The sequence below is a fragment of the Orbicella faveolata genome, unplaced genomic scaffold (genome assembly GCF_042242905.1).
Source record: "Orbicella faveolata isolate gen_17 unplaced genomic scaffold, um_ofav_v1 contig_46, whole genome shotgun sequence".
Classification (NCBI taxonomy): Eukaryota; Metazoa; Cnidaria; class Anthozoa; order Scleractinia; family Merulinidae; genus Orbicella; species Orbicella faveolata.
In genome coordinates this window covers 12,552,501-12,569,270 of record NW_028301576.1, presented here as the reverse complement: position 1 = coordinate 12,569,270, position 16,770 = coordinate 12,552,501, and the positions used below count along the sequence as shown (strand labels likewise).

The following is a 16,770-nucleotide window of genomic DNA, read 5'->3' as shown; positions in this document are numbered from 1 at the left end:
GTTGAGTGACAATGAACTTGAAAAAGACTTGTGACTTCTCATAATTAATAGACCAACACTTATTGTGGAATGCGTCTATTGTGGAATGATTGCCATTACTGATATTATAGAGACTTTGCCAGTTGTTCAAAAGTCTTCATGAATTCGAGGAGAAGCAAAATTCGAATTCACAAAGCTAGAAAACTGGAAAATTTGGAAGGTTCTCAATTTACTTTATCAGGCGGATAGCATGGGTTGTAAGGTTTAACGCCAACCGAAGCACTTTCACTTTTGATTTTTTCATAATTACAATACATTGTTAAAAGAAGCATTCTGTGGATCTTGTGTTCTTGTGTTCTTGTGTTCTTGTGTTCTTGTATCGAGCCTGGCTGGTTAAAACGCTCACATGCAAGTCTTAAGCAGAGATCTATTATTTCGGACTTTTGTAACACTGATATAGCCCGTTGGAAAATGTGTATAAATTTGTAATGCCCAAGAAATGCATGCTCATTTAACCATGTTTAGTAATGAATGTCATATCTATTTCTCGTGATGATTTTTCACATTCTCCAAGAGAGACCTTATGCACTTTGTAGTAAGCTAAGGAAAGTCAAGAAAGTGGCAGAAGACCGTCAATTACGAGAATTCAGAAAATTACACAAAAATTTGATAACTTTCTTTGACTCTCATATTGAATTGGGTCGACTCTTTTCTGTAGTTGCATTGAGAAGAGCGTCCGTTGCAAATTAAAACATACCAACATCCAGTTCTAAGCTTTTTTTCGAGTTTTTCGATAGTAACGTGCACAACTGAACACATGCAGTATTCGGAAATTTGTTTGAACAATGCTGAGTTGTTTTGATGTGTCAGACCGTTGCAATTATCTAGACATGTTTGTGCGGCGCACTTCGAAAGCAGTTTAGATTATGGAGAATATAAAGAATATTCAGGTTAATTTGACCTATATTCGTTTTAAGAGTATTGAGGTGACGTTTGCAGTAAACAAGCAAAGATGTTAAATCCGTCACTGGTAGTGACAGGACCATTAAAGTATTGTTCAGGGTTTCTGATCAATCTGCGTGTCTAGATTTTTGACTGCGAGTCGAGAAAATGATAGCCTTCTTCAGACTATATACAACCTTCACAGTCCGGTTGTGCAAAAGAGGGTTTAATTAACCTTGGATTAGAGCTAATCTGTAGAAATCTCAAACCTAGGGTGAAATTTCGTTGTTCAAAGCAGGGTTTGTGGGTCGGTTTGTTATCCTTGGCTAACTCGTGATATTAGCTTTCTGCGAGGTTAAGCTGGTGCCAGAGTGAAACGCACGCGTTTGATACCTTTCCTTAACTGAAATATTAATACTTTGTTACTGGCTGTGAGGCCCAAATCCTCCATGCCAGCAACCAAAAACTTCCCCGTATGCTGGCTACCTGTTGCTCATTATGCCAGAAATATCAGAATCAAATTTCAAAGAAATCAGTCCACATTTTTCAGATTTGTATACACGCACTTGAATTACTTGCGTCATCAATAGTGGACACTTTTTCAAAATCGAAAATTGTAAAGTAACTTTTTTCCGTCTCATTTTAAGATCTCTTTTTTCTGGGTTGTATTTTGGCTATGTCTCTCAAAACAATTGCGTGAATACATTTATTTATCAGATAAAATGTTCATAATTTCCTGTGTTGACGCAAGTTTTTCGCAGGCTGCTCTAAGGCGTTGCGCGGGGTCAGTGGGTTCCATGCAGCAATCTTGTTCAACATTTCTTGAAATGCATTCCGACGCATTGATTCCCATAAACGCATTCAGTTTTATCGTCTCTTGAGCGCACAATTTTCACCTGAGGCCGATAAAGGTACTGCTTGTTGCTCAGTTGATGTTTTTGAAAAATTAGCGGAAAATTGTCATTTTTTTTGCCGGTTTCCTTACGTTTATAGCACGTTTGCGGAGTTAATCATCTGATTAGTCAACACTTACTGTTTATAGTCTGCGTCGATGTTGACGTTATTTTGTCAATCTTGTTTTAAATGTATGTTATTGAATTCTCTGAAGTTATCGCATATAGTTTGATCAAGATTAGTGTCAATTAATTTGCAAAAGACTGTTAACTTCATAATCGCCAAACGCGGTGGAATGCATGCTTTCCACGACTGATATTACAACATTGAGACTTCGCCAGTTTTTCCATCAGTTGTGTTGAATTCGAGGGATAGCAAAATTCGAATCCTTAAAGTTGGTAATCGAGAACTGAGCAAAAGTTTAGTTTAACAAGATAAGCTGTGGAAAGTTGTCTATCTATTTTATTAAGCGGGTAGTGAGTTTTCCCTTTCAGAAGCACTTTCACTTTTGATTTTACTTAGCTCTGATTAACCGAGCTGGAGGTCTGTATGGGAGAATCTTGACCGAGGTCGTGAGTACAGACCGAACGCAGTGAGGTCTGTACACAAGACCGAGGTCAAGATTCTCCCATACAGACCGACTTAGCTCGGTTAATAAGATTTTTATTATATGGCAAAGAAAAAGACTTTAATAGCTGGTTTTCACATGACGTCACTAAAATTCGAACTACAAAACTATTGATCTTCTTGAGAGTTTACTTTAATGATGTATAAGAGCAGCTGAAAACTAATATTCATACAAATTTTCGCTCCGAATGGGTTCTTGGTTTTGTGATACAGTACCCTTGAATTTCTAAGCTTTTGCGTGACGCGGCATTTACATGACGGCCTAGAGAGCTGTCATGATGCTTAAAAAAGTGACTAATTTCGGGGAACTTGGCTATCTGAACAGTTCATGTCTTAGAAAAAGTATTATTTTAAAGTTTTAGACGGTTCCTTGAACTCTTTTGTAGCAAAACTCAGTGACAGATGTTTCTGTTTGTTTCCGGCCGCCATGTTGGTGCCCATACGGATGGGCACCAGCATGGCGTCTCCATACAAATCTCTATAAATCTGGGTAAAAAAATTCTCCGCGTATCTCGCATAAGAAAAATTGCTGTGACCAGAATTTTGGCGAGAGTCTTTGCATATTTACCTTCTTTCATTTCCCAGGTTCTGGACTTATTCTATTGACCGGTTTTGATTTTTATTTTGATCTATTTTGAATTGCGTGACACTGAAAACCAGCAATTCGTTTAATGTAACTGGTTTCCTGACATTTTGATTGCGAACGGCGATGAACTTAACTTAAACCTGCCGAAGTTAGACTGTTCACAGTCCCCTATTTTTCCGTGAGATCGTGGATGTCGATCGTTGAGTTCGACGGGCCGCCATCTTGGTCTCTTGATGCAAGCGAAACTGGGGAGAGTACAAAATGCCCGTGGGTAGGGGTGGTGGAGGGCACGGCTGGCGGAAAAAATAGGGAGACTGTAACAGCTTCACTCTGTCTCATGTTCAAGGGGCGCGGCCGCCAGTTTGGCGCCTCCGGTAGTCAAATCAATTAACAATCTCCTCCCCTGAGAAAAAACCTGTCAAATCAGGGATGATGATATGATTACACGAGAGTTGATGACGAAAATGAACGTCAACAGAACCATAGTGGCTTACCCGACCGTGAGAAGTGAAATCAGGACCTTCAACATGCAAGGGAACCAGCAAAGATACGAGTGCAACAATTTATTTCAAGGCAGAATTCCTAACAGAGTCATCGTTGGGCTTGTGCTTTCAGAAGCCTTCAATGGTACTGTGGCACATGACCCATTATGTTTTCAAAAGTTTGGTGTGAGTAACATCAGGCAACTGGTCAGAGGAGAAGAGTACCCTTACGAGACCCTGGAGCTAGTGCACAACGACGGTACCCAAGATCTGAGAGGTTACTATCGATTCTTACAAGCCACAGGATGTTTGTGCAAACATCAAGGTAACATGGTCAGAAGCAAAGACTGGGGTCAAGGCAAGAATTGCACACTGTTTGTATTTGACAATGCAGCCAACGGATGTTTGGACAGTCCGGTGTTGAACCCCAAGCAGTCAGGAGAGTTACAGATTGTGCTGAAATTCGGTGTCGCACCAGGTAACAATATCACAGTCATCTTGTACGGAGAGTTAGAAAAACTCTTGGAAATAGACAAGAACAAAGCCGTGTTGTACGACATTTACCAACGCTAATGGAAAGAGTACCTCTGAATAACGTGCAACTGGATCATTTGGCGAAAGCGGATGCCATTTTGAAACCTTACTTTTACGGGACGGTGGCTTGTGATCGATTACCACGTCGACCGATCAAGGAAGAACCTCGTGGGTATATTGTAAACACAGATCCACATGATAGACCGGGCCGACACTGGCTGGCGCTTTGGACCCATAGTGGGAATGTGTGCGAGGTGATGGACAGCTACGCCCTACCTTTAGAGACTTACAAGTCAACGCAGCCTTTGCAAGACTGGTCAAAAAGTCAATGGAAACATGTCAATTACAATGGACAGTCTCTGTAATCGATTTACAGTAAAAGCTGTGGTGATTACGCCTTGTTCTATTTAAGAGACAGAGCGAGAGGTCAAAGCATGAACGAGTTCTTGAGGCGTTTCTCGAAACATGATTATGTAGACAACGTTCACAAAATAGGCCAGATGTTAAAGAAGTTGATCGAGAAAGAGTTAGAATGGGATAAGGTGTGTAAAGTGAAACATCACCAAGACACCTCTCGTTGCGGTGTGAGATATTTAGTGTAATGATTGTTGGTTTGACATTAAAATACGATTGAAAACGTTCATTTTCCGTGTGATGATTTTGTAGTACAATGGTTAGTATTCTCGACTGTCACTCGAGAGATCAGAGCTCCATTCCCCGTTGGGTGGAATTTTTCCTTTCCATGCGGTATCAAAAGTAGCATGCCCATGCGCGTTTGGTCATTTGGACTCATGGAACGACGCAGGGTGTGGCAAGACTGTGTTTACCACCAAACGTTTACTGAACAACCTCGATTTGTCTCATACCCCACCCTCTCAAATACATTATTGTTACGGAGTGTGGCAAGACGGGTTTCAGCCCATGAAAGAACAGGGGGTCAAGTTTCACGAAGGCATTCCCGACACAGATCAACTGAAAACGTGGTTTCCTAAAGGCGGATGACTCGTGTTGGACGATCTAATGGCTGAAGGAGGGAACGATAAACGAGTGTTGGATCTGTTCACCAAACATTCTCACCATCAGAACGTCACCGTGCTCTACTTGTGCCAAGACGTGTTTCCGCCGGGGAAATATGCCAAGAGTATTTCCAGAAACGCCCACTATGTCGTAGCCTTCAAGAACCCACGAGATCAATTAGGCATGAGAAATTTACTGTTACAGGCATTTCCCACCCAATGGCAAGTTTTACAAGACACGTTTCAACGTTTGACAGAACGTCCGTTCGGATACATGGTCTTGGATTTACATCCATGCAGTTCGGACGATCAAAGGATTCTCAGCCACCTTTTAAAGGACGAAGGATGTATGAGATGTCACAAATTCATCGAGACATCATGATGAGTTCTTCCCAAGATTCAATCACTACCGTATCTCTAATGAACGGATCCAAGAAAAGCGCCCAGTTGGTAAACAAAGATTAGTTGTACCGATTGGATGGGCAAACTCTATCATCTGGCTGACATCGCCTCAGGAGAGAAGATTCATTACTATGATTTTACATCTCTCTATCCGTTCATTAATAAGAATGCTGAGTATCCTGTCGAGGTCACAATCTTACCTCCAGAAAAACTGTTTCATCCAGTACTTCCGCTGCGTGAAAATGGTAAACTAACATTCCCGCTATGTAGAGCCTGTGTACAAGAAGAGATGGAAAAACCAATGCTACAACGGTCCTGGGTTTGCAGTCACAGCGACAGTGAAAGACAAATTACAGGTACATGGTGTACCCCCGAACTGAACAAAGCCGTTGAGAAGGGCTACAAAATAACTTACATTCACGAAGTGTGGCATTTTTCTGAAACGAGGAAAGGTCTCTTTAAAGACTATGTAAATACATGGTTAAAGATTAAAGAGGAGGCAAGCGGCTGGCCAGCTCATGTAGGCGATGATCCCGTCAAACAACAAGAACATCTGAGATCCTACAAAGCGAAAGAGGGCATCGAACTCAACCGCAACAACATTGAAAAGAATCCCGGCAAACGTAGCCCTGTAAAAATGATGTTAAATTCCATGTGGGGGAAGTTTGGCCAGCGCACCAACAAAACTCAAATCAAAGAGTTCGGAGATCCTATGAGGTTCAGTGCATTCCATGAAAGTGATGCAAATGACATTTGCTACGTGAGTGTATTGTCTGAAGACATCGTTGAAATTCACTATAAACTGAAATCGAATGACGAATCTGTCTCACCAAACCTCAACATTTTCATCGCTTGTTTCACGACATGTTGGGCTCGACTTCGTTTGTATGCAGCTCTAGACATGCTACAAGAACGAGTACAGTACACAGACACCGACAGCGTTATTTTTTCCAGTTTACCTCGTGAAAACAATCCTCCCCTTGACGACTTTCTCGGTGATTTCAAGGACGAGTTGGGAGAAGACGACTTCATCACTGAATTTGCGTCCGCGGGACCGAAAAACTATGGTTACCTCACGAAGAAAGAAAAAGAAGAATGCAAAGTGAGGGGAATCTCTTTAAACAGTGAAGGTAGCAAGTAGTTAAATTATCAAGTGTTGCGGCAAAATGTTTTAGACGAAATTCAACGCCCTCTCGAGAAAACGCGACAAACTGATATTTACAAGCCTTATCACGTCGTCCGAAACTCCAAAGAGTACTCACTGACCACAGTCTCTCAGACGAAAAAGTACCAGCTTGTGTACGAAAAACGAGTGATAGATCCCTACACCTTCAAAACATATCCCTATGGCTATGAAAGAATAACAAATGAGGACGTGGACATGATTGAACTGTTGTGCCATTTGTAAACACTTTTGTAAATAGTTTCATTCATAAGGTGAGCGCAATCCACTAAGGAGTTGCACACGGCTCTGTCCTGTAATTTTAGGGAAACATTTGATATTAAAGTTAATGGTTAACTTTAAAATTGCGTGATTACTTTGTTTATCTTAGAAACCAGGCCTTTTACTCGGTCAACACGGAAACGAGATTAATGACGTCAAAGGGGGCGAGGCTTCTGGTTACCATGGATACGTCAAACTCGAGAAAACAATAGAACTCCTTTCCATAACAATACTTTTTCATTTGCATGACACTACCTGTCAAATTCGTACTGGACTAGCCCATACCACTACTAACGACTTATCCATGACGGAAACGAAACCGACAAACGGACTTCTAACAGACCGACTTAACAATATACGGACGAAAAACCGACCTATTTGACTAACAATAGACGGATCGAAACCCACCAATGACTGATGACAAACTTTACACAAGTCTTTCAGTCAATACCATCATGGCTATACTGACCAATCACGTTCAACGGACCAGACTTATAACATCATCGACTGACAAACACTATTCACTTGACTCTGAAGATGACTTCCGTTCAGGTTGTCGAAACGTCAGTCACCAACAACAGTTCTTTTCAGAACTACACTCACCCGAACGATCACACTATACGAACTAGTAATAAACAATTATAGCTCAGATTAGAACATACGAAGCTTTCTTATCTACGACTGTTCGGCCCGATACTAATATGACTGAATTGATCATCTTGCGGTAGGTGTTGAAATCGTTCAAATTTTCTGTACAAATGACAAAGAAACAATGATCTTAGAACTGATTTTTATGATTGAGAACATTATCTTCAAACTAGGCTGTTCAAACACTGAAAAAAAGGGTTAAAATGAGAAGTAAACAGCAGGCTTATACTCACGTAGTGAAGAGTACGTGAAACCAGGCACTTTCCCGTAGTAGAAAGCAAGGCTACGGCGGGAAAGCCGTACTGGTACGCGCGTCATGACGTCACCGGAAGTGATCTTTACTATCTGCCGCCGTACTACAGGCTAGCCGTACCATATCTTAAAGTCCCTAATGACCCTTTTACCACGGGAAACTGCATTTAGTGAGTATGACCAATATTTCCGGAGGTAAATTTCCCGTGGTTAATATCCATGGATACATCAAAAAGATCACATGCAGCGCCTTTGACATTTAATGTAGTAAGTTGCATCGGTGTTTTGATGTCCAAGGTGTTACGAGCAAATCACGTTTCTCTGTTTGTCATTAAACCATTGACTCCTGGAGCTTTTTGCCAAAAACGCATTTTTTGGACATTTTGGAGATTTTCAGGCTGGATATGGGGCAAATTAGCTCCAATCTACTCAAAAAGGCATTTGCAACATGGCAGCATGTCTTTCTTTCCACGAGCATCGCGTTTTACGACATTTGCGCTCAGGCATGCGCAGAAATCAAGTTCAAAATCGAGTTTTTGGGCGAGAAAGTGACCTACGGCCTTTCGATTTTTTTGTTTTTGTTTTCACCTTTCCTTTTTCTCCTTTTGTTTTCTTTTTGCTGCAGTGATTGACCTTCTACTTAGCTTGCTTCCCGTTTAAAACATTCTGAGAAAGCATCATCGAGACAGGTAATTTTTGCCATGGAGTAGCCACGTGTAGGGGCAGGAAATTTTGCTCTGAGTTTTCCACTCAACTTTTTGAGCATTTTTGTGCATATCTAAGCCTCCATTGGGCCGATCACTCTGATCTGGGTATCATTATAAAGACCTTTTCCTCCTGCAGAAGTTGAGCATAGATGATGCCAATTTTGGTCAAGGGTGATGACGTCAGAGGTGGAAGAAAGGCCAAGACTCGTCACGGCCGGTTATGGCCGGCACAGAAGTCAATCGGTTAATATGTAACCGAGGAAAAATGATTTTCCTCAGTGTGCCATTTTTGTTACCTTCGCAAAATCCCTTGTAACCGTTGTTTCACAACGTATACTAAAACCCAGCGAAAAAAAAAAACAAACAAACGAAAACAAAAGTTAGCAGGCATATATATATAGCCACAAGTTGTTAGGGCGGGGGGGGGGGGGGGAGGCAAGGAAAGAGTCATTAAAGTAAACACATTTTGCAGGTTGGGCTAGTTTTTTGCAGCAGGGGCGAAAACGAATGACATCATCGAAAAGCAAGTGCACACGAGAAGGTTATGTTTTTGGTTGTGATTCTGGACCGTGCAATCAACAATAACGTGGCCTGTTTCGTCGGGATGCCAGATGACCTGTTACATAACTGGGACAATTAATGTTCACGAACAGAACTTTTGAATCGCGTTGGCTTGGGGTTGTTTACTGTGGGAACAGCTTTATTTCATGTGCTACATTTGTCCTGGGATGTTTTGATTAGTTCCAGTGGAGACAAATAATTCAGTTAGCCTCAGCTCTTACGCAGAGTAGTTTTTTTCCTGCTGTTTTTTAGATTGTTAGCAGCCGCGATCGATCGCAACATCAACACCACAATTTTCGCTTACGTTCCAGTTCAGCGGTTTAAACGGATCACGAAAGTGATGTTTTCCTTTGAAATTGCCTGAACGATGGATGTTTTCGAAATTAAAAATAACTGATAACGCAGACAGGGTACTAAAGCTTGACGAATCCTCGAGTGATCGCATGATGCCTCGCGCTGAAGTGCGCGCTAGAGCCCTGGCGACTCATGGAAATATCACTGTTTTGAGGCACCTTAATGTGCCTAATATATCACAGAAGACGTAAAAATGTGGTAAGAACTTCAGTGACACACTCGGCTATCGCCTCGTGTGCCACTTTTTGGTTTTTTCCATATTTTGTGATCCATTATTCAACAGACACAGGGCAACATGGAATCTATTCTTTAGATAGAGAACGATGAGAGAACCAGATTCACGGATTTCCAATAGAACACACTTGACTGGCTACTAAATATGGGTTATTGACCAGGTATAAATATCCAGCCATTCTGAGCGAACAAGCATGGCTAATAAAGGATTTATTATATGGCTTTCGGGAAATTTATTCTGTGGGATACAGCATGTAGTCTCGAGAGGGCGGGATAGCGCCAGCTTGCCTGTTCGGGTAGCCAATCACAGCGAAGGATTTAGTTCATCTTACCCGCTCACGGAGTTAGCCATGTAAAAATGGCTGGTATTACACGAGAAGCTCGACCAATCATATTGCCGCATTTGCATGTGTATACTAGTAGAATTCTACAAACACAACTAACAACAGCACTTTGACCACGTCCAGCTCGTGACCTGAACATCACGATGGGGATTGCTTACCACTAAACTTTGATAGCGAGTACTTTACATCTCCTTCCGCGCCCTCCCCGCCACCCATCCCTGTTAATTTTAGGGACCAGTACAAAAATATATGAGTAAAAACTAGATATTGACTAAAAATTGCTCTCTCTTTGATACCCTGTAATACTGGTTCCTTTCAGTCAACCTGAGCCCACGCATCTTTTTCTCCTTCTCATTACGCTGCAGTTTCCCTAACATGTGGCATTTTTCAGGAGTTCCTTCCTGGCTATCTACAGCTTAACTGTTGCCATACTTGCTTGTGATGACCACGAAGGTGCTTGGGTCGGAATAGAATTTGTTTTTCTTTCTCACTGAACAAGCACTTTTTTCCATGGGAGTTCCTCGCACTGAGTAGGGAGCGCTCTTCTCATAAATCTAGCATCTGCAAATATTTTTCTGTGGCTTCACTGCTTACTCTTTTCGCCATACACCTCAAGACAAAGGCCCCCGGGAGAGAGGTTATCATTGTATCCGGGTAAATGAACAAAAACCTCAGATGCTGTAAGCCATACAAAAAGCAAGTGGACTGGAATAACTTCTCCAACAAACTTGAAAATAGGGAGGGTCTATTATAATCTGGCGGGTACATTCACATTTATCTGGCGGTTAGCGATTAAGAAATTATCGTGCGGTTGCGGGAAATCATAAATTTAGTTTGCGGTTTTCGTTATTTATTGCGTTTTTTTGAGGGGGTCATTCAAACAACCGGAGCTCTCTGTGTTTGTGAGCAGCCCAGTAGACGTCAAACTTTTTGTTCGCTAATTTTCTTTCTTTAGAGGCAATTTGTGATCTTCTTGTCTGTGAGGAGAATTACGATTATATTGAGCGAACATGTCGTAAAGAAGTTCTTCCGTGCTGTTAACAGATCGGTTATGATAATAATCGTCCTATCGTTTTTAGGAGAAAACGAAAGCGGTCCGTGGTTTCGAATGAACAAAATATTGCGGTTTGTGTAAGACCCTCAATAGTCCCCTCAGTAACACAGCAGTCAAAGGTCGGGCATGCGCAGATGGGTACATTTTTTGGTAGCCGCGCGCAGATTTCCCGCGCAAAACATGGGAAACAACCGGTGTCACGCAAAATTTACGAAAAAAAATTGAAAGTTCATAGAAATCTGTAAAAGGAAAAGAAAGTAGGTAAAAGGAAAACTTAAGACTTTTCAGACACAAAGTTTATTAAGTTACCGGTGTTCTGTTGATTTACCATTTTGTTGTTAGCTTTACCAAAAAAGGTTTATAAGTCTTGAAAACCCGTGTCATGCTGCGAGCCGACAGCGTAGTATATTTTTATTTGTTTTTATTTATCCGTACGGTGCGTGACGCCGGAAACGGACGAAAAACGGTGTGTAAAAGAAGGAAAAATGGGAGAAGAAAAACACAATTGCAATGATTCGGCTTCGCTCAGACAAGCTGGAAAAATTTTGGCAAGGACTGTGGGGATTCCATCCGGATCCTGGATTTGTCTCAAGCACAGCAACGAGATGAATCGAAACGACAAACTATGTTCATGTCCATCGTCATGGGGGTATAGCTGGCCAAAATACCGATCCCAAACCGCCTGTACCTCTTCTTTGACCAGGTGGGAAAATCTTTTCTGCACTACAAACCTGGGAAAAACTGGTGCACTGAATGCAAAGTCGAGGCGGACAAAAAAATTCAAGGAGCACGGAAAATACACACCGCGGAAAAGAAAGACCTGCAACAAGCAGAAGTTACAACAATTTTTAAATCTTATTTCTGTAAGCTCTCGTTGTACAGACTAAAACATAAACAAATATATCAATAACGAGGAAAATGTAATTTATAAGATGCCGATGACCCACGAAAAGAACAATGTCATAAAAATATTTTGGCCGCCTTTTAGTTGCTCCATTGCTCGCACATGCGCAGATGTATGACCGCTGTGTTCCCCTCAGTAGGGTCCGCCGAAAAAAACGTCATTCTTATCGCGGACCAAAAGGATCACGGCGTCTGGGAACAAAAAAAGTCCCTTCCTAAAATCAACGTAAACATAATTTTGAAGATCAGAATGTGCTTGGCAAAATCAGACACTCGCCACTGTCACTACAATAAATGTATATGAGACAACGTATTTTTGCGATCGCCGAAAGAAGAAAATTCTAATCTTAGTCTATCTGGCTTATTTTCTCAGTTACAAAAATTCAACAGCTTTCCTTTTTATTTCTTTTTTATTGTAGTTCCACATCAGTCTTTGACCTGGAAGTCGCTTCACTAACTCTTCCGTAGGTGCGATGAATAGTACAGCGGTTATTTCCGCTCTTGTCATCGTCGTGGTGATTGGATTATTAAAATGTAACGCCAACAAGACGAAGATTATTATTCCCGTACTGGAGAGAAGGCTTACAAACAAAGCGACATCTGTCGGGATAAACCTCGCAATAGAAGCCGCCAAAAACTCTTCGGATTTGAAAGTTTTCCTGGACAAATATGAGATAGTCATAGATGGCCCTTATCCCACAAAGGTACGTTTTGTAGAAGAAAACGTTTAATATCTAAAAGCTGTTGACCAACCCTAAGGTCAATATGGCTCAGTTGGATATTTGCCAAGTTCTTTTATTGCGTGTTTATATGGAACAAGACGTAGGCTTTGAAGCGAGAAAGTTATGCCCTCCAGAAACCTTCGCTATTAATCACTACAAAAGGAAGCTGCCGACATGCAACTATGAGAGATAGAAAGAAAGGTAAAATATTAGGAAGAATGGAAAATTCCAAAGATTTTATGGCAGCTTGAAAACTTGCAAAATTACAAGGATTTGTATGGAAAACCACTGCAGCCTCCTTCTAAGCTTTAACGTCCGTAAAAAGTTCCTCTTAAAGGATATAAACCTGAAATTGAAAATTTATCATATAAGCTTATTTGTGAATGTGTTTAGCATTTCTAAGCGATGGATTACCATTGACTAGATCAGTGTGTTCTTGCAAAACAAGTCACGTGACCAACTGTTACAAGTGGCCTACAGGCTTCCCTTCAAAACTAACATAACTTGGAAAACAAGGTAGAAGGGTTTTGTAAGTCGTCCAAAAACTTCATCTATAACTTGCAACAAACGTTTATTCGATAAATTGACAAGCTCATTTACTGACAAATGGGGAAAAAACTACTGTATTTTCACCAGTATGGCAGTTCAGTTTTCACGGAATGGAACGTGATTAACATCTTTGAAACTCTAAATGTCAAGGTAATTCCTATGTGCGTTTAAAATATGTCAAACGTGTTTTAACAATAAAAAAACTACATTTATGAAAGACAATGGCACCCAAAGACAACACAATAAGTTGAGTTTATTATTAAAATCTGTTCCTCAACAGGGGGTCCCAAGCAACGCTATTTTTTATTCTACCTATGCGTTGAAAGATAATGCACAGTACAATGGATCACGCCCGTTGATTCTGCTCGGTCCTAGCTTACCCGATGAAGCCTCCTCGGTATTGAATGTGGTACGATTTTACGGTAAACTTATGGTAAGAAATGAAATAACCAAGATTATAGTAACGGAGTAGTGATCTCTATCTATAGAGCATAGATATTAGTCCCAAAACCTTTTCTCCATTCCGAAGGTGTTTCAGCGTTTCAAGTTCCAGCTTGAGCCACGCACATCCGAGTTGACCGAGTATCAAAATAATAATAATAATAATAATAATAATAATAATAATAATAATATTTAGTGAGGGAATCCAACTCACCAAAGGCGGTTTTCAGTGGAGCCCTCCTAAATAAAAATCACCTAAAAATGACATAAATAAGAGTTACCTAATATCTAATATCTTGATAATATCTTACCAAAAAAGATATTAATAAGACACTAATATCTTCAAATCCAAATCTTTATATCCAAAGAAGATACTAATATCGTATCAAAAAAGAACCCAGGTTCTAGTATGGTCGTGACGTCCCTTCAAGAATGACATTTTTAAAGCAAAATGAATTTTCTGCTGAATCTACATGTTAAACGCGTATCCTGGAACCATTTAAGACCTTTGCAGACAACAGTAACTCTCCATTTAATCAGTTAACCTACAATCAGGCTTTTTGTCAGGCGAACGGGCTAAGGGCAAACAAAAACGCTAGATGCATTCATCGACATTTACTTCACGAGTCGTCTGCCGCCCCTTGGCTGCTTACCTGTCATACGATAAATGTGAGCCAATCAGATTTTACCGGCAATTCATGCTTTTCCTTCGGGCGCTTCCGCTCATCGGGATTAATTGGCAACCGTCACCGCTCAACACGCCCCCTATTCAATGGCGTTACTTAACTTTCAGCGTATGTCGTATTGTATTTCAGTTTCTATTACTCTCGTAGTGGTCACATCGTTTTTCTACCTCGTGCAGTTTTTCTCGCACCCATCCTCTCCTGTTTTCTGTATTTCTCAGCGATAGGGTCGGTAGCGGAGAGGTTTATTTCTCAGTTTGTAGATTCTATGATTTATCTTGTGTCTTTGGATGTGGAAATAAACTTCTCTCTTGGCCAAAAGCAAACTGTGTTGATTATCACAGTAAATGGTTTGAACCCAGGAGTATCAGTAGTTCGTATAGTGTGATCGTCCGGGTGAGTGTAGTTCTGAAAAGAACTGTTGTTGGTGACTGACGTTTCGACAACCTGAGCGGAAGTCATCTTCAGAGTCAAGTGAATAGTGTTTGTCAGTCGATGATCTTATAAGTCTGGTCCGTTGAACGTGATTGGTCAGTATAGCCATGATGGTATCGGCTGAAAGACTCGTGTAAAGTTTGTCATCAGTCATTGGTGGGTTTCGATCCGTCTATTGTTAGTCAAGTAGGTCGGTTTTCGTCCGTGTATTGTTAAGTCGGTCTGTTAGAAGTCCGTTTGTCGGTTTCGTTTCTGTCGTGGATAAGTCGTTTGTAAGGCGCCGGTAGTTGTTGACATCTGTTAAGAGGCGTTTGTTCTAGGTTAGTGTACCAGCTTTCCAGGGTCAGTCGTTGAGAATAGTTTGTACTGTAGGTTAAGCACTGAGCAGAGTCCCAGTCAATGTTGTGGTTTGTCAGTTGATGATGTACAGCAATGTGATTGTTGGCATCACCATTTCTCGTGGCTCGTTTGTGTTCAGTCAGTCTCGTGTTAAGGTTTCTGCCAGTCTCACCAATGTAGGAAGCCTGGCAGTCGGAGCATTTGATCTTGTAAACTGCTCCCTGTCTGTCGTTAGGTTCCTCTCTGTCTTTCACGTTGGTCAGTAAGTGTCGTAACGTAGTTGTAGGTTTGTGGGCTACACGAATGTTGTAGGGCTGTAGGATCCGCGAGATGGTCTCAGAAGTGCCCTTAATGTAAGGTATAGTCACTGTAGTAACAGGCGTAGGGTTCCTGTTCGTAGCGTCAGCTTCAGTAGGTCGGTAAATGTTTCGTCTAATAAAGTCAGCGTTGTAGTTGTTTTTGTGAAAAACGCGTTCAAGGTATCTGTTTTCGTCACGTAAGCTGTCCGGTGTGTCACAAACTAGTTGCGCTCGTCTCGTCAAAGTCTTTATAGTCGTGGCTTTGTGTGAAGTCGGGTTGTAGGATGATTCGTCAAGTAATCTGTCGGTATGCGTCGGTTTTCTGTACACTGTCGTTCGTAGTTCGTTCTTGTCGCGGTTTACCAAACAGTCTAGAAAAGGAAGTTTTCCATTTTCTTCGATCTCTTTAGTAAACTGGATGTCGGCGTTCTGTTCGTTTAGGTGGTCGTGAAAATCGTCAATTTCGTCTTTGTGAACGGCGGTAAAGGTGTCGTCAACGTAGCGTAACCAAAGGGTATCGTTTGTCGGCAAGTTGGAAGGGCGCGTTCCTCCACGTGTTGCATCACAATTTCTGCGACAATGACAGAAACAGGCGACCCCATGGCTGTTCCATGCAACTGTTTGTAGTGTTTACCGTTGTACTGAAAGTAAGTCGATGTAAGGCAAAGGTTCAGTAAGTCCATGATGTCTTCTGTAGGTAACGGCAGTTCAACAGTAGATTGTTGTATAGCGGTCTCGGTACACTGTAATGCCAATTGAAGTGGAATACTGGTGAACAGTGATTTCACATCAAAAGACACAAGTTTGTAGTCGTCGGGTATCTGTACTGTCTTAATAGCGTCAATAAAGTTCTCCGTAGATTGTAGTTTGCGTCTTGATTTGTCAGTAAGGGGTTGCAGTATGGTCGTCAAGTACTTAGACAGTTGATACGTAGGGGACCCACAGAATGACACTATAGGTCGCATCGGTATACCAGGTTTGTGCAGTTTCGGTAGTCCGTAAAGTTTCGGTGGTTGAGGTACTGAGCACCTCAGTCGATAGTAGCGTTGAGTGTCAATAGCGTCAGTCTTTTTAAGCGTAAGTATTTTGCTGTTAAGTGTACGTTGAAGTGCTGGCGTCGGGTCGCGTTTAGGTTCTTCGTAAGTTTGTTTGTCGTTAACAAGTGCGTCCATTTTGTCAAAGTAGTCAGTCTTGTCCATAACAACAGTGACACGTCCTTTGTCGGCTGGTAGTATGACAATGTTGTTGTCGTTTTTCAGTCGTTTCAGTGCTTGCTGTTCGTCTTTTGTCAAGTTATTGTCAGGTATAGAGGCTGATTGTACCGTGGAAGTAATTCTGC

The 16,770-nt window shown here is 41.4% G+C and overlaps 2 protein-coding genes and 1 pseudogene across 2 annotated transcripts in view; all 3 read left to right on the top strand.

The window, feature by feature from the left end:
* Positions 1-16,770, top strand: part of LOC149098416 (gamma-aminobutyric acid type B receptor subunit 2-like) — a 202,585-nt gene that overhangs the window by 4,315 nt on the left and 181,500 nt on the right. The window contains exons 3-4 of the mRNA XM_089278576.1: positions 12,383-12,667; positions 13,515-13,667. Of these exons, the coding sequence (XP_089134702.1) occupies positions 12,437-12,667; positions 13,515-13,667 (384 nt within the window). The 5' untranslated portion in view covers positions 12,383-12,436. The remainder of the gene's footprint in view (positions 1-12,382; positions 12,668-13,514; positions 13,668-16,770) is intronic.
* On the top strand, positions 3,035-4,687 carry LOC149098433 (uncharacterized protein F54H12.2-like). Its single transcript, XM_089278588.1, has one exon. The coding sequence runs from the start codon at positions 3,466-3,468 to the stop codon at positions 4,081-4,083; it is 618 nt and encodes a 205-aa protein (XP_089134714.1). The 5' UTR covers positions 3,035-3,465; the 3' UTR covers positions 4,084-4,687.
* LOC149098432 (uncharacterized) lies at positions 4,966-6,524 on the top strand (annotated as a pseudogene).

Bases quoted from the DNA above. Each gene is read 5' to 3' on its own strand.
- LOC149098433 (XM_089278588.1), top strand. From the start codon at position 3,466: ATGATTACACGAGAGTTGATGACGAAAATGAACGTCAACAGAACCATA.